The 17,894-nt window shown below is 41.6% G+C and overlaps 1 protein-coding gene across 1 annotated transcript; it reads left to right on the top strand.

Annotated features, from left to right (window-relative positions):
* The first annotated feature begins 183 nt into the window (after positions 1 to 183).
* LOC104504400 (chromosome unknown open reading frame, human C5orf22) lies at positions 184 to 14,053 on the top strand. Its single transcript, XM_010147089.1, has 9 exons — positions 184 to 201; positions 2,352 to 2,497; positions 3,703 to 3,852; positions 5,519 to 5,981; positions 8,064 to 8,126; positions 10,721 to 10,842; positions 11,453 to 11,519; positions 12,146 to 12,285; positions 13,682 to 14,053. Exons 1-9 carry the CDS (start codon positions 184 to 186, stop codon positions 13,812 to 13,814), a joined length of 1,302 nt encoding a protein of 433 aa, XP_010145391.1. The 3' UTR covers positions 13,815 to 14,053.
* Positions 14,054 to 17,894: the final 3,841 nt, after the last annotated feature.

The following is a 17,894-nucleotide window of genomic DNA, read 5'->3' on the forward strand; positions in this document are numbered from 1 at the left end:
CGCTTGTTTCTCTCTTTCTCCGCGGTGGGGAGGCTTGGTCCGGGAGGTGGGTGCTCCCTGCAGTCGCCGGGGGCGGAGCCTTCCCGCCGGGTAACCGGGGTATCCCCGTTCCGGGCACTTCCTTCCTCTCCACAGCCCTGCACGGACCCTAAACCTGCCTTCTCTGCCGCCACCGAAACATAAATGGAGTTCAATGCTCAGGTGGACCCGGATTTCCTTCATGATTCCGTGATTAAAGCTAATTAATTACATGACTGATTTTTGGCATCTCTTTAACCAATTATTGCTGGCTTTTTGTTGCTGTTGTTTGGTAAATAATTGGTAAATACAATCACGTCCAAACAGGGAGAGTGACTGCCTCTTCACAAGAAATGTAAAATTTTGAACTTTCCTTTTTTTATTTAAGTAATTAAAACGAGAAGGTGAAGAAGGAGTTGGTTTTTCACAGCTTTATGTGGTTGCCCGTACGGTTTGTCTACAACAGGGTAAGTGGAGGCTGCAGTCCCCAATAAGCAGATTCTTCACCCAGTGGTGCAGAAGCCCACTGATGTCAGTGCGGATTGCTGGGGGGACAAAGACCTTGTGGAGATAAAAATGTAAAATAATAACACTATCAGTGTCTTGCCATCAGAAAATTTTAAGGTAGTAAAGTTTATTAAAGAAAACAATGTTCTGAACTTGTAAGTAAGTAGTTTAACACGGGTCATCTTTGCTAAGACTCGCTGAAATACATGATGCTGTGATAGCTGGTTTTCTGCCCTGACCAAGGACTGAGTGCCACTGTGATAGCGGGACTGAGATGATGACTATTAATAATTCATCTTTGTTTTACTCTATATTTCTGTTTTCAATCAACTTAACAAAGTCTATCCATACTAAATGTATATGCTGTGTTTTCAGTGTGTGTATATACGTTGGTCTATCTCGCATAAAGCCTTTCATCCCAAAGTGCAAAAACTTAACAGAAACTTGATACGGTCTGTTGCTGACACTGATGTTCCTCTAGAGCAAGGTGTCACTGGGTACTTTGATTAATAATAACAGCTGGTGTAAAGGAAATTTTATTCAAAGCTGGAGAATTTAGAAGGTTAGGGATCATCGTGGCTCATGTCTTCATCCTCTCCTCAGCTGACAATTTGTAGTAACGCTTACTCAAGATGAAACTTTAGTTGCAGAGACTGTAGGTTGCTTGGTAGGCCAGGTTACTTCCTTTTTCCAAAGAAATAAAAGTCACGACTCAGGGACCCCTTGTTATTTTTAACCTTGTTGTATCTACTATTACAGCAGTATACGTATTACTGTGTGTGTAGTGTGTGAACTGAGCATTTATTACTAGGCTGATGGAATACAGTCCAGATTTTAGCTGTCAGTCACACTTTATGCTTATACCCATGCAGTACACAGGATTTGTCATCTTAATCAGTTTTATGTCAAAAAATTAGCTCAGTTTCTGTTGTAATGTGGAGATCGTGTAATTTTGATTGCTCAGTCCTTTTACAGTCTCCACATTCCCTGTATAATAGGAATGTGATTCAGAGTTCTTGCTGGATTTGTTCTGGCCGCTGAGGCAGCTAGGGTCCCAAAACTGTGGGAGGGACTCTGTGTACTGCAGTTCAGTGTAAAAAGTGTTGTGAATCAGCTATCAGTTTTCCCATTTTTCCACCGTCCATTATTGCACTTCAGCGGTTCACTAAGCTATACATTGATGAGTAGCCTCATCTCCTGTTTTTCCCACTTTTTCAGCTGGGGATAAGGTTGGGCAGTTGAGAAGGGAAGTCCCAATTGCAGCCACTAAGTCACGTGGGGATTAAGAATGAAGCCCTTTCTTCAAAGCAGATGCGTTAAAAGGCCAGCTAAAGTTTTTAAATGATGGTGGGGTCAGTTTTCACTCTCTATTAATAAACTTGTAAAACAAAAGTAATGAGATGGTTTTTGCTCCACAGCACCCATGCGTGGTGAGGAAGCTTTATAGCATGGAGAAGGCAATGCAGGGGTCATGTCCTGGGGAAGAGGAAAGGCATTGCTGGGGTTCAGTTGCAAATGAAAAAAACTGGGAGTTGAATGATTAGTGAGAAGGGTGTCTGCAAACAAGACTTCCTGTAAAGTGGAAAGGAGGGAGTAAAGCTGTGATTCTTCAGCAGCCGCTCATGTGTGGAACTCTTGGGGCTCATGATTGCAGGTCACGAGTTGTCTTGCTGCTGCAGTTGTTTCCCCTTTGTATTGTTTTCCATCTCCTTCTCACTCTAGCTCAAATTATAAAGGAATAAGGGTAGGACTGGTGTTCGTGCCGTTAAAGCTGTTGCATTTTTCAGCTCACTGGTTACAATAGAAATATTTTTGTGTTGGTTTAGGTGCTGCCTTTCATCTATCGTGCCATTGGTTCAAAGCACCTTCCTGCCAGTAACATCAGCTTTGTTCATCTTGATTCCCACCCAGACCTTCTTATTCCTGTGAATATGCCTGCAGACACTGTATTTGACAAAGAAGCTCTTTTTAGGTAAGTCTTGGGTACTGCATCAGAATCCTTTAGGTCTGCCTCCTGCTGCCTTTAATTTACAGTGACTATTGGTATGACTGCGTAGGACCTATGAACAAGAGAGGTGTAAGTTAGCCTCAGGTTGTATCTTCTGCCTTTCCACTTTTCCTGAAAAATTTTGAGTTTCTTGGCAGAAAAAGTTATGTTAGTGGTTTTTTTTTAATTTGGTCAAATATTTAAGTTGCATATCAAGCAATTTAAGACTTAGAAATTTACTTTGTTTAGTTGTTCTGTAGTATGTCATGTTGTTAGGCCAGATAGTTCCTGTGAGTAACAGGACAGCACCCTGCATGGATGCCTTGTGCCTGAAGAGCTGTGGGTTGAAAACAGCCTGTCTCTCTTCATACTGAAAAATTGACTTTGAGATTGAAATAACATCTCCAGTGTTGACATGGTAAATATGTGAAGTTCAACAAGATCTTCTTTCTAAGGTCATTAAGACCAATATTTCTCCCCAACTTCTTAAGTAGGTAACATGCCGCAGAGTGATCTTTACAAATGTCCCTTTTTTCCCCATTTTAAAATAAGTATCGATTGCTTCAGTGTTACAGTGGTTTACAGCAATAAAAAGGTGATGTAAGTGGCACATAAGTAATTGTATTACGCTACTCGTAGTTGGTATTTTGTTTTCATTGTCAGAAGAATTAGAAGTTTTGTGGGCTGTATCATACACCTAAAAAATAGGGTGTTGATAATCAGGAAACTTGTTATCCTCTAGGTGCTGATTGACTCACTTTAATTACTGAGATTATATTTAAAATCTACTTAGAGCAGTTTACAATAAGATACTCCTTGGGGTCAGTTTGAAGTCATTTGCAAGAGTGTTGATGATGGTCCTTCTACCTTCCTCTGTGTGATGTTATCAAGAGAAAAAGGACAACAAATCCATGTAGTTTATAACCAAAGTGCCACACTAAGGGTGAAACTGATTGCACTCTGTAATCCTAACTTTCTTATCTCTCCTGTAGACATTTTTGCTCTGTTTTACGCATAAAGATTTTCCCCTTTTTCTTCCTTTGATGATGTGAACCTTACCCAGAGTACTAATTTCAGATGATTTGCATGGGGTCTTTCAAGATGTGGAAGATGTTTGTAGTGTTCTTGATCATGTTTTACTCACAGGGAAAGTAACAGCATTATCTCCAGCCTTTCTTTGTTCATTACAGTGAATTAAGTATTGAGAACTGGATTATGCCTGCTGTTTATGCTGGCCATATTTCTCAAGTAATATGGCTTCACCCGCCCTGGGCTAAGCAGATCTCTGAAGGAAAACACCATTTTTTAGTTGGGAAAGACATGTCAACAACTACTATCAGGTAAATTGTGTGCTGCCCTATGCTAATAATATAAAGGCTATCTTTATAGCTTTTCACAGGTGGGTTTTTGGTTTTGGTGGTGGGGGTTTTTTTTTTGAATCTTGGATAAATATTAAAATTTAATCAGTATTTGTGAGTTCCTCAGCACCTAATGTGACTGACTCTGTGAATGGGGACAGTTAAAATTGTGCATTAAATTATTATTTTCTTTGTATAGATTATTCTGGTTATTCACATTTCATTTCAGCTACCCAAGTTTTAAATTAGTTGTCTTCATTAAAGTAAAAATCTCAGAACACATCAATTTTGAACAGAGGATTTGGGTAACAGAGCAGCAATTAGACCCCTCTCATCATTCTGCAGGATGCAGTCAGTGACAATTTCACATTCACCATATTCACTGAATTGTGATTTTGTACTGCTTGAATGGACCTTTACAAATCGTGTCTCTTTCCAGCATATCAGAATACATCTTTTGAAACAAGTTTAATAGCAGGCAGCAGAGAAGTGCTCTGTTTTACCCCTAAAATAAAACACCAAAGCTCTACGATTCTGAATTTGAGGCCTAAAGTAAACCTAAATAGTAAGACAAAAGCTGGTGCTTCCAGTTGCGTTTACCTATGGGAACTAGCACGCATACGGAAATTCTCCCAGATGGCTGGATACCTCTCCCACAGATTCTCTGGTGGCCTTAGCAACCTCGAAAACAACGTTTCCAGTTGCTTTTTGAAGACACTCAGGTACCATCAGGTTCTAGGCTTACAAAAATCATGAGGGAAGAAAGGCAAAGAGTCCTCAGAAATAGGAACTTCCTAGCAGTTTTGTTGACAGCTCAATAGGGAATAGATACGTGAGTCAGTGGCCCACTGAGGGAAAGGCTGTAGCATGAGCTCCTGTTGAACCCAGAGAAAAGGCCTGGTGAATGCCCCCTCAACAAGATGAAGTTGTGATCCAGGCTGTCACCTTAGCAGGCCTAGGATAATCCAGCCACAAGGCCTGGGGGAAGTAGGCTTCAAATTTCTGCTGCTCATGAAATTATTTGTCTTTGTGGCTGATTAATGATGATACCCTGTAGTCAGATGAGGCCTTAACATGGGTGAACAGAAGTTCACACTTCTAAAATTTACTTTTTAATCTGAATTTATGATGCTTAAGGCCTAATGTTCTGAAATATGGCTTGAAAATAATATTCTTTAAATTTTCACTTTAAGTGGAGTTTTTAGCTGCCAACTAACACAGTTAACAGAATTTTCCTTTAAAAGTAGGCAATCCAAGACAAAATATCCATAGCTTTGCAGTCTTATATGCCGTAATATTGACAATATCTTGTTAAATTCTGGATGTTGTTTTTAAAATGCAATTCAGCGGTAAATTAACCTTAGGAGCACATAAAACAATCTTTTTCTCGTCCATTAAAAACCCTGTATGGCTATCATAAAAAATATAGAGTGAATTTTAATATATTGCTTCAGCAATAAAGAAGTAGAAAAAACTTCAATTAAATAAAAACTGTAGATTAAAATAATTAATTTTGTGTACACAGTTTTATTGTTTTTGTTACCCATCAGACACCTATTCGTTCTTCTCAGGATCCCTTTAGTGTACATGCTGTTTCCTGAGCTCTCTGCGAAGATATATATTAACTGTGAGTTATTGTCAACTGTAGGGTTACAGGTACAGATCATTACTTTTTAAGTGATGGTCTTTACGTCCCTGCTGATCAGCTGGAAAATCAGAAGCCTTTAAATTTACACGTCATTCTCATCAATCCTACTGATGCATCAAACAGCCAGGAAGAAAATGGCGAGGTAGCATCTGCTAAGAGACTGAAGCTAAATACAGAGGAGACAGCAAGCACGGCTTCTGCTTCTTCATCAGCGGTTCCTGGTGAACTTGATCCCAGCACCCCAAGTCTGAAGGAGAAGGAAGTACAAAATGCAAGTGCCCCGAACAAGGCAGAAGCTTTGTCAGAGAGCTCAGCTTCAAGCTCCCCCAGAAACAGTGAATGCCCAATAAGGAAAGTTGTTAAGGATGTCTGCCAAGGACTGCAGAAAGGGGATGCGTATGTTTTAGACATCGACTTAGACTTTTTTTCGGTTAAAAATCCATTCAAAGAAATGTACACGCAGGTAAGCATCTCCGTAAGCAAGGCATCTTACCATTCACAAAAGAGTACCAGTCCTAGTACTCATGTCTATGGAGAAACTTTCACCTAAGCTAAATTAGCAGATCAGCTGATTGTGAGTAACGGTAGTATATGAAGGAGAGACGTTCTAAGGGAGCGTATGCTTCAAAGAATGCAACAACCTAATAGGGGTACATACTTAACGTTTGAAGTCGGCATTGGAGCGCACGTTCAAGCTCAGAGGTGTATGACTCTCTTCTGCTTCTTGCTTGGGACATAAAAGCTCTGCTTGGGTTTCCAAAGGTAATGTTCCAAATACGCACGGCAAGACTCATCGGGGAGTGATGACAGATTGTATCATTTCTTATCAAACCGGAAAGCCACAGTGGTGTTAGGAGACTCCACCTTTCAAAAAGGCACTGTGGCGTTGATTATCAGAGTGGTAACTTGTCCTGAGGAGAGGCTGTTACTCTCATTTCCTTTGTGTGGACTGCTGAGTGTATGGATAAGCGAGCAGTATAAGGATGAGTGAGCGGCTGTTGGCTCTAATGCCACGGCTTTGACTTTGCCTTGTATTCCAGTTATAACTTGGGTGCATAGCAAAGGAAGCTCACCTGTATAGAGTCATAAATATGTAGAGTCTCAAAGATGCAAAGCAGTTAGCACCTTTTCTTGGTGTGAATGGGATTTTTAGGAAGTAAATAATGTGCCCTGAAAATCGGGTGTGGCATTTGGGTTTACAAATTCTGCTGCGATATCCTGACTGTTTTTAGCATTTAAATCTCTCTTTAACACTGTTCTAACTTCAGCCTGTGTTGGAGAACATCTGATATCTTCGAGTTTCAGCTACAATACTACTTCCTTGCTCACCGTGAAGAAGTCAGTATGGTGTCCCTGACCTGTGTTCGCTTCTGACATTCAGTGTTTATGACGGCAGTATCTTCAGACAGTGTGCAGTGCCAGTTGTTCTGAATCACAATGAGAAGCGTACAGCAGAGGGAAAGCACTGTGGGGGTCTTTCCATAATTCAATAATTCATAATTTCCAAAATTCAATACCCCTCTTATGGCTTGAAATACATGCTGAATAAAATAATGGAGGAGTTTTTCTGGGAGGTTGGTTGGTTGGTTTTTGAGGATTAGGGTTTTTTGTTTGTTTCTTGTGCCTTTTTGAAGTTTTGTACTATGATAAATTCTCAGTTCTAGGAACCGCTTCTGGAAGCAGACTTGTACAGAGCATCAGGTGTACCTTTTCTGATATAATCCGGTGTACCTTTTCTGATATAACGATTTCATTTGCAGTTAATGTTATGTAACTACGCTCCCTTTCTTGAATCATCTGAACATTTTTTCCAAGTTAACACTTGAAATGTAAGAATCCAAGGAAAAGCTAAAAAGCAAATACAGTTCACCGGTCCAGAAGAGCATTGTCTTCCCACCAAAAAAGCCTAAAATCCAAAACATTGCCTTAAAGATGCTTTGTAAAAATTGAATAGTCTGCCCTTCTTTTCTCCCTCTGCTCTGAAATATTCATGAGTGTTCACCTCTTTAATGCTGTTATGGAAATAATGAGATCTGTTTATCCTTGATGAATTAAACCTGAGTATTACCAAGAAGTAGGGCTGACGAGCCCCTGTAATGGTTTACCTGTGAACTTGTTGGCCAGCCTGCCTGAAAACTTTACCTGTCCTGTTTTCCTTTACAATCATACTCTCCCGTTGGTTTTGTCTGCCTAAATCTGCCGTCTCAGCTTTACGCAGCATCTTATTGGGACCTTAGTTCAGCAACATGTATGTTTCCTTTCAGAGGCACTTTAACTAAGGGATTGTAAATACTTCGCTTATAAAGCTGTGTTCTTGAAGTCAGCTTTAAAGTTAAGCAATTCCAGAATGCTTGGCTGAGGCCATGAAGTACTGCTTTCTCTAGCCTCACAGCCTCTTCCTCACCTGCATTTGTAAGAGAGTTGTCTATGGTACTGGAGGAATGAACTTGATGATCAAATCACGTTTTTTGAAGAAGGAAGTCTTTGAGGATTTTGGTTTTTATTTGAAGAGTCTAATTTTTTGCCTCTTTTTTCTTTTTCACAGACCGAATATGAGCTTTTGCAAGAGTTGTACAGTTTCAAGAAGCCTCATAGAAATGCAACAGAGGTATGGTATTTCCTTGTGGGAGGTATGAGGGAATGATTCTAGGTTTATCCAATAGAAATGAGTTACGACAAGAAGGACCTATGGAAGGTTCTTAATGAAGTGCTCTCCAATTAAGTTGTGCAGCATGCTGAATGATAATCAGCAGCATCTTAGGAATTCTTTCCTATTAAACATTTTGGTTAAACATGTGAATTGCATAAATGTTTAGCATAAGTGTGAAAATTACTTTCTGTAAGCAAGTGGTAATTGCAGGGAAGATGTGAAAACATAGTATGTCATCTGCAATCTCGTTCTTTTTATGGCTCAACAGGGCTTTGGTTTGTGTTTTGTCTTTTTGTTTTGGTTTTGTGGTTTGTTCTTCTCCCCACCCCCCGCAGGCTCTCCCCTTCCTTGCTTTAGTTGCTCCTCCTTGATAGTCAGAGCTGTGCTGAATGCCTAACTGGTATTTTCCCTATTTAATTAGTTATGGAAAGGCTGGTGTTATATCACTGCAATGTACTTTTCGTCGTATGCCTGGTGTGCTTCTGAATCATGGAAACGTAAGCCTGCTGTAGCTGCCAAAATAGTCATTCAGCCCATGGAGAGAGCCATGTTAATGGTAATTACACCAAGAATTTCTACACAAGATCTTGTCTTGGCTTTCTTAATCTCATCTGAACATTATTACATAGAGGTTCAACACATATAATTATCACAGATTAATGGATCCTAATTAATATGTGTGTATAAAGAAATTGAGATATGTGGAAGATTGTAAATTAATTTTTATATTTCTTAGTCAATCAGCAAAAAAAAAGGCACCTATTTGAAAGGTAGTTAAATGTAAAAGGGGTAAACACCTGTGATTTAAGTGCCCAATATGATTTCAGGGCATAAGTAATTTACAGAAGCCAACAAATTTATAGGAGGCAACTGAAATGGTTAGCAGACAGTGAGTAAAGGATAGGTATAGAACTGAACAAGGCAAGACTAGATTCATGGATGGTTTTGCAGTGAGACAGTCAGTTTTGAGGGTTTGAAGGTAGAAAGCTAGTGGCCCTTGTGTTTTTCTAAGTTTCAGAAAGTATTCTAAATGTCTGGTTTGTCAAAACTGGTTTTGGTAGTTCCAGAGTGTCCTGAGCTCAGCTGGGATAGAGCTGATTTTCACAAGAAGCTGGGAGGGGACACAGCCAGGATAGCTGACTGGAACTGGCCAGGGGCACATTCAGTACCATATGATGTCATGCTCAGGCTGTAACTGGGGGACCCGGCTGGTGCGAGGGATCTTGGTTTGGGAAGGGGGCTGAGCATCAGGTGCTGGGCCATTGCATTGTGCATCACTTGCTTTTTCTTTCTACTAGTATTGTTGTTGTTATTGTTTTCCCTTCTTACGTTGTCCTGTGAAACCATCCTGGTCTCAACCCTTGGGTTTTGCCTTTTTCTTCCAATTCTCCTCCCTGTCCCACCGGAGGGTTGGAAGGCAGGGGGAGGAGTGAGCGAGCGGCCTCATGGTCTTTTGTTGCCTACTGGGCCTAAACCACAACACAGAGGATGGTCAGATGTACGTTTCTATCACGCTTCAAGATAATAATGTGTTTGGGGTTTTTCTGTTTGGTTTTGTTCTTTAAGTAGTATAGACATGCATTGGACCTGTCTGTAGTGGTCCTGGTGCTGCTTAGAAAAGTGTCTTTGTCATACTCCATGATGGAATCATGAAGCTCTTCTTCATGAATGGTTGATACCCTCAGCTCCTCTTAAAAATTAGCCCAGAGTTGACATCCCAGACCAAAGAAGCAGCATCCGGTATATGATACAGCCAGCAGAATCCTAAGACGGAATTGTTCTGTTCCTAACCGTTACCCATTTATTCCACTACGCTTTTTAATAATTGTTCTTCACACAACACTGCATTTTTAATACCGCATTATGCCAAGCATTGCTTTTCATTTGGTAGGTTATGTAGGATCTCTTTCTGCAAATGTTTGTATATGTAGTTATATTCGTGTATGCTGCCTCACTCCAAGAAGATTGCCTTTTACATGTTCTGAACTTTTTAAGAAAGGGTATGAACCTTTTCAGGATCAGAACAATAACTGACATTTTAAATTAAACCCCTGTTTTTTCAGACAGAGAGAGTTGAAACAGCCTATTTTGGTTTGTGGGTTTTGTTTTTGTTTTGTTTTGGTTTTTTTTTCTGAAAATGCTTTTGGTTTTATAATACTTTTTTAAATTTAAAAAAATTAAATTGTCTTTTCATTATGAAAATGTAAAGCTTGCACTCATCTGAGCATTTCAGTGCTATAGAAACAAATCCAGCAGTTAGTCATACACAGTTTGAAACTAGAGTGTATTCTGCCAGAATGTAGACGTGGCTTTTTTTCAGTTGTTGTGAGAAAGACAGAGCAAAGAGGGGTAATTTATTCTGAAGGCCTAACAGCTTCTGCGGGCATTCATTCTGATCCTCTTGGAAAGATGTTCCATAGTAATGAATCAGTTGTTTCTGATTCCCCACTTTCGGTAGATCAATCATTTCACAATTGAAATCATAGGGTAAGCCATGACATTCTTACCTCTTTTTTTTTAATTAACATAGTTTTATATGTGTTTATTTAAAGGAGGGCTTGCTGGATTGTGTTGAAGACCGTATTCATCAGCTGGAAGATCTGGAAGCAGCATTTGCAGATTTGTGTGACAGTGATGATGAAGAGACCCTGCAGAAGTGGGCTTCATATCCCCGGTAGGAGATTTCTACATGGCTTAAAATGCAAACAGTAGTTTGGGAACTGATTAGCCCAGCACTGCGCTAACCAAAAAGGAGAGAGGCTGGACAGGATCTATGCCAGGCTACAATTTTTCCTTTAGTTCTAAGGGAGGAATCAGAATAAACCAAAGACAAGGTGATCTGCTGTCTTCCGTGCCATGGTAAGCCCTCCAAGATCAGCCTTGTGCAGCTTCATGCAAATTCTGTTGTCTGTGGAGGAAGACATGTTTGGTAACTAAAAACTTCGTAATCTGTGTGAAGCAGAGCTCTCAGAAGCAACAGGGGATGTGGAGGAGGAGTTCTTCAATGCTCCCCAAGGTTCTGCTTTCTGTGGAAAAATGGAAGTGAATGAAAGGCTGTACCTGTAACAGTGTCCACTAAACGTCTCGGCAGCATCCACTATGCTTTTAAACTAAATGTTTAAATTTCCGTTTTTCTTAGGTGCAGGATGACAAAGAGTGTCAAATTTAATTTCCAAATCCTGGGCCATAAATTGTACTTCTTCTCTCTCTCTCTCTCGCACATGCCTCCATTAAATATATGTGTTTCCAGCTGTTTATGTAACAAGTTTTGGTTTTAACTCCAGAATGAAGCCGCTTGTCCAACTAGTTCACAGTTTGAAGACTAGGATGGAAAGCCCAGACTATGAAATGGTAGGTGACTGGGTAGAGCAGCAGAAAGTACACAGTCCTCAAAAGCATAGCTCTTCAGCAGGGAGGGAACATGCTTCATTTCAGACTTGCTTCTTGATTCAGGACTTTGTGAAATTTTGATGGTGGGGTGGGGTGTTTGGGTTTTTTTTTTTTTTTAATGTCTGATTACTCAGGCCAGCTTTTCTTTTTAAAGTTTCTAAAATTCTACTCTGTTTGTCTATAGTCTGTATTTAGGCAACACTAATGTGATCCTTCAGGACCATGATGTCTCAGGCTGCTTCTTGAGAAGGAAGGTTTCATTTCACCAGGGTCTATTTATATACTTTATAGAACTTAACTTCAGATACCTGTTTATAAAAGATCAGACCTGTCATCTTCAGCGGCTGCAGCATACTCTGAATTCATAGGAGAGGTACAGTGTACTGAGATAATGAAGTAATCCATACCACCTCCAGAATTTTTTTCTTTTTGTTTAAAGAACAAATTGGGGGATAAAAACACGAATCTGACTGACTGAAGAGGTGTAAGTTACCTACTGGCCTAGGGATGGTATCTCAGAGACTTTTTACACAGAGAAGCTATATCAATAATTCATCAACAGAAATTTCTGTTTAATCTACATGTAGGTCCATCAGGCTGGTCTGACCTGTGATTATATGGAGCTTCCTCACCATGTTAGCACGGAAGAGGTGATCGAAGGTCTCATACAGTCCATTCGAGTTCTACTAAAAGATATGCCTAAGCCCACGCTCGTCACAGTTGCTCGGTAAGACTGCGTAGGTACTGTTACTTTAAAACCCTCCAGCTGTGGTTAGGAAGCTAAATACATGTTTCTGTCAATATAGCACCGGTTGGCACCTCTTAAATCCTGTCTTAAACTGAAAGACTTACAGTGTAGTGAAAACGGACATTTGAAAATGTTGACCATATGGCAGTGACAGTATCCACATGGCTACAGGAAGGTTCTGTGCTGATGGCCAGCTTTACTCAGCTCTAGAGTAGCTAGTACAGGTTTCAAAAGCAGTGAAAACAAGATGACCTAATGAGCTTCAGCACAGGCTATATAAAGCCTGTGATGAGGCATTGTGTGTGTTGAGACTGATAGCTGTCACTGGGGTTCATACACCTCTGCTACTTTTATTACTTGTGCTAGTTAGAACAAAGCTAGCTTGGACAGCCTGCACAGGCTGGAAGCACACCTTCCTTACTCCTGTTCTAGGGTTCATTGTACTACGGGTAGGATTTCTCTTCTCAGTGAGAGTGTTGGTGGAAGTGGTTTTCATGTAATAGCCTGGAAGGGGTTTATATTCTAGAAGGCTCTAGTACAGCTTTGTATGCAGTCAAAGTTATGCTTCCAGGACTGTAAGGGTATTCTTTGTGAGAATAGGATGGACTTTGAAGCCAGGGACCTGGGAGGACCAGGGATGTGTCCTCAGAAAACTTAATTTAACTTATGACAAATTGTTGTAATTTAAACACTTCAAAAATACTAAGTGTGCCCTTAAAAGGCAGGCAACAATAGCAGAAACTGATGTGAAGTTGTTTTTGTCAACAAGAAATGGTATGGCTAATACCTACAATAAAAGAAAGCTGTATTTCCTGTGGCAGCTGCAGGGTGATCATCCACTGTTGCAGAGAAAATACAGAATCATGTATGCAGATCTTGGCAGATATAAAATCTGAGAAGTGTCAGCTCTGCTTTTTTACTGGTATCTGTTTGCACTTCATTAATAGATACTGTAAAAAATGTTATATCCCGGGGAATGTGAAGAGTTGTTTTTCATGTTTTCCTACCTGTTTTACTAGTAGTACTTGAGTTTTTCAGTCTTAACTTTCCACCAGTCCCTTAATTAGATCATTTGCTTGAACTTTGCCAACACGTTCTGTGTCAGAGTCAGGAAGAGAGAAGATTTGGAAGGATGAATGGGTTGCGTCCCTGGTCTGCTCCAGACTTCAAATTCCTTCAAATTCAGGCAAACTGTTGAAAGTAGTAAGAAGCAGCACAGCACTACGCTTCGAAGGGATACTGAGAGGCAGAATTCACCACAGTTTGAAAGTAGCTTCAGCCTAAGCACAGAGCATTACCAGAACACAAAATGTGGTGATGGTGGTGATACCTGTACGCTCTCATACTTTTTTTTTTGTTTAATTCCTTGTTACAGCTCAAGTTTGGATGACTATTGCCCTTCAGAGCAGGTTGACGTCATTCAAGAGAAGGTTCTGAATTTACTGGGCTCGGTGTACGGCACTCTGGATGTGCACTTGGAGTACTCAAGCACCTCATCTTCTTTGTGACCTGTTTTTCATGTACTGCCCTCTATGCAGTGGCTTAATTTAAATTGCATTATCGGTTGTGGTTGCAAGGGAAAAAATGCTGTTGTTTCAGCAGGTGGCACTAGAACCCAGGCTGACCAAGAGCTAGAGCAATGCCTTGCATTGCTTTCTCCAAAACGGCTGCATCTGAACTGTTACCTGTTTGGCTTTGTTAAGATTAGTCCTGTGGTTAATACTTTTACCGTCTTGCTTCTTAAAATTGGTGCAAGAGAAGCTATTTTGGTCCATAAAATGTATGTTTGTCACCTGATTTCTTAAGTGTCTGTAAAAAAAATAATTATATATATAACTTCTTAAAACACGTGGGTTTCTCTTACGTAATTAAACTTTTTTTGACAGACTTTGGCGAGTAACAGACATGTTCCTGCATTGCACTGTACCTTTAAAAAAATTATCTCAGTAATGCCGCTAAGACACTAGGTTGACATAGTGATCTTTCTTAATGGCTGTGCTGGGGATGACCAGGCATCCCCCTATCATTCCCCTAGAGCAGCTGACAGCTTCAGCCCTGTCCACAGAATATCTTTTATATTTATACTCCGTTGCATTAATATTGTCTTATTTACCCTTAGAGTATTTAATTGGTGACTCAGATAATATCCCTAATGTACAGACATTGGCTGGGTTCTTTAATTTTTACATAATTTTGAAGATAAAAAGTATAGGTGCATGCGCATGCTTTTATCTGTTGAATTTTATCTGTTGAAAAACATTGATTGTGTAAAGTTTTTAGTGTTTTTTTAAAGTAAGAGATGCTCTTTGCTGGGCTTTGAGTAAGGTTTTAAAAAACACACAAAAAAAAAAACCCAAACATTGAACAAAGTTGCCAGGGAACTTTGCAGCCCCAGAAAGAGAAGTGCACAGGGTGTGAGGTAGCACATTCTGCCTGGCTCACTCTGCTCTGCTTCTGTGTCCCAAAACAGAGCACTTGGCAGGGCATCAGCTGGTACTGGCTGGTGGCAAAGATGCAGCCCCTATGCAGAGCAGCCGGGGCTGCCCCATGCTGGACACAGCTGGTTCCAGCCAGCTACAGCCAGTGGCTCCAAGGAACAGAGGAGAGGAGCTGTAACAGTGGAGATGGGAAGGTCTTTGGGCTTACAGGACAGTGCAGTGAGGCAGACCACCCTCACAGGATAGCTAGAGGGAAGGAACAGAAGGGTAAAGTCCTGCTGTTCTTTGCTTTTCTGAACAAAGGAAGAAGGATGGCTTGGTCTCTGTCTGGCACACCGCTGTGCCACGTTTTCATTGCAGTATTTCATCAACATTTGCTATGCACTTCAGAAAATCACAATCCCCACTTCTGTCTGTCCTCTTTTACCCTTTCCCAACCTCCCCTTTTAACGCCAAGGTAGTTTGAGAGCTGGGGAAAGAAGCTATGCCTTAAAATCACACTTCATTTTCATTACTGTTCCAACATGTATCTTCACCAATTGCCAGTTCTGCCAAGTAACTAGGCAGAAGTAGCATTTCTTGGTACTGCCACAGTGCAGGACGATTTGTTCCCTTGTCTGAGTTACCCATCAAGAAGAAGAGTAGCTAGTTTTCAATCAAGATTCGCATCTCCTGTGACATTCAGGTCCTAGGAGCAGTCCTGCCTTCGGTGCAGCCTGCAGAAGGCTGTTCAGCAACAGCTCGCACGTCCAGGCTTAGGTTGGGTTTAAATACTGCTAGCCATGGCGATCGCTGACTGAGAGCTGCTGAGGTTCTGGCACATGCAGCACTCCAGTAGCAACATGAATTTTAGCTTCAAGAAAAGCAGTCACACAGTCATGAATATCTTAATGACTTCAAGATACCATCTTGGGCTAGTGGCCCAAATCTGTGTTGGAAGAGGAAAGATGCAGGAATAGTCCCCTGGAAAGGGGACTGCAGCCCCCTCTATTCACAGATGGCTTAATGAGGAAGCCTTTGCTTAATTATGGCACTTCTCTTCCCAGCTCTCAAACTCCCTTGGCCGTTTTGCTGTAGTATCCAGTCTCCTTTGTTATTCGGTCCATGGTGAATCAGATGATCAGGCTGATATAAGGCCAGTTAAGTGAGAAGTGTGCAGAGATGGAGATCTGAAGCAGAGTCTAATGCAAAAATCTGTACTAATGGCCATGGGCCGTGGCCAAATTGGCATCACTTTGTTTAAAAGCCTTGAAGTTGGCAGAAATCACACGTGTGGAGTCAGGGAGCAGTGCCGGCCACTCTTGGCAGTTGGATGGCACCTGTCTCCACGGGCTCTTCCCCTGGGGACAGTAAGGGAGAGGGAGGCAGACGTGGCAGGGCTCACCGCAGCATGTGGGTAGGAGGGTCTCCCCCGTGTGCTGGATGCACTTTGTGACAGGGGCAGACAGGTCCGCAGGCAGTGCTCCAGGTTCTGCGGGAGGTCAGGACCCAAGCCGGCCTGAGCAGTCAGTGCAGAGCAATGGTGGCTGCTCCCTCCAGACTGGGAGGGGAGAGCTAAGGGTGGCCCTGGACCCAAGTGAGCAGATCCAGACGGTGACAGCAGTCTCAGCAGCAGTACAGTGATCACTGGGCACGGAAACAAGCCAGCTCAGCAAGGGCTGTCAGTAGCCCAGAGCCCTGACCCTGGGAAAAGGACGGGACGTTTATAGACCAAGGAAAACACCATTCACCTTCCGGAGACAGCTCTGTATTGGTGCAACAATTAAGAGATATCTTTGATGGGGCAGTGTAATGTCATCAGATCATTTTGCATCAAATCAAACAGCTTATCCTTCCCCTTTCTCCCCACACACACCCTGCCTGGTGCTCCTGCCAGCTCCAAAGCGTGCTACAAAAAGTCCCATCTTCTTTATCCCATTTTGACAGGGCTGATGATTGTAAATCCCTTTGCAAAACTCTTACTGTAATACTGTGTCTTTGTTCAGTAACCGGTTCAACCTAGTAAATATGTTAGGGAGGCTTTCAGTAGTCCTGGTACTCTCTTACCGGACAATAAAGAAGACACACGTGTATTTAATTGATCTGTTAATGTGTTACAGTCTTTTCATGTTCTTCTAGGGGGTTCTTTTCAGTAAAATAAATTTATTCTTGGCCTGTGTTGTGGTAATCTTGGTGAGTTTCACATCAGAAAAAAAGGACATTTATTCTTTGGCTCAGTCTTTAGGCTATGGAACAGCTGAATGTGGACCATGAGATATTTCCCTCAGGGCAGTAACTGTACTGGCTCTGGGGTTGTGAGGGCCTTGCCCGAACGGACACTAGCACAACAGGTTCACAGGAGCAACTGGCAGTTTACTGTCAGTGTGGAAAGCTTCCAGACCCCTCTTCTCTGGATGCTGATCTGTGATGAGGCTCACTATTCAGTCTATTGAGCCAAAAATTGCTTTGACTGATGTTTAATTTTGAAAGTGGGGGGTTGTGGAAAGGAAAAAGAGGAAACAGAGAAGTGGGTTTTGTGTTCGTTCAGAAGCGCAGATCAAATGCTGATGAAACACTGCAATGAAAACGTGGCACGGTGGTGCGCCAGACAGAGGTCAAGCCATCCTGCTTCCTTCATTCAGAAAAGCACAGAAGAGTGGGACTGATTTGACAGTAAATTTTGTTAGGCACGTGATTTTTCCAGAAGGACCTGTCTTTGGGACAGGTAAATTACACACTGTAAAAACCAGTGGGCCCACGCTCATGTCAAATCTGAAAATGTAATCGGGGTTGACGTATTTAAAAATGTTTTACCTCCCTCCCCCCCAGCATTTAAAGAGAAGTACCCCAAAGACCTTGGGTTAACAGGCATTCCCTGGATCTACATTCAGTTTTACTTCTCAGCCTGTGTTTGGGGGGGCTAAGCAGTCTTGTAGCATTTCTATGAGGAGACACGTTCTTGAGGAAGAGTAGTGTTTCGGCAAGAACTGCCCCACGGGATAGCGGTCAAGCACCGTGGCTGTGGATCAGGAATTCTGAGACATGAAACTGATTTGATCCAATGTTGTAAATGAAGTCCTTATGTGTATTTCTAGGTCTGCTGTGGTTTAACCTTGGCCAGCAAAATAACACACAGCCACCCGCACACCTCTCCCCCCCATCCAGTGGAGG

This window comes from Eurypyga helias, unplaced genomic scaffold (assembly GCF_000690775.1).
Source record: "Eurypyga helias isolate BGI_N326 unplaced genomic scaffold, ASM69077v1 Scaffold5792, whole genome shotgun sequence".
NCBI classification, from domain to species: domain Eukaryota; kingdom Metazoa; phylum Chordata; class Aves; order Eurypygiformes; family Eurypygidae; genus Eurypyga; species Eurypyga helias.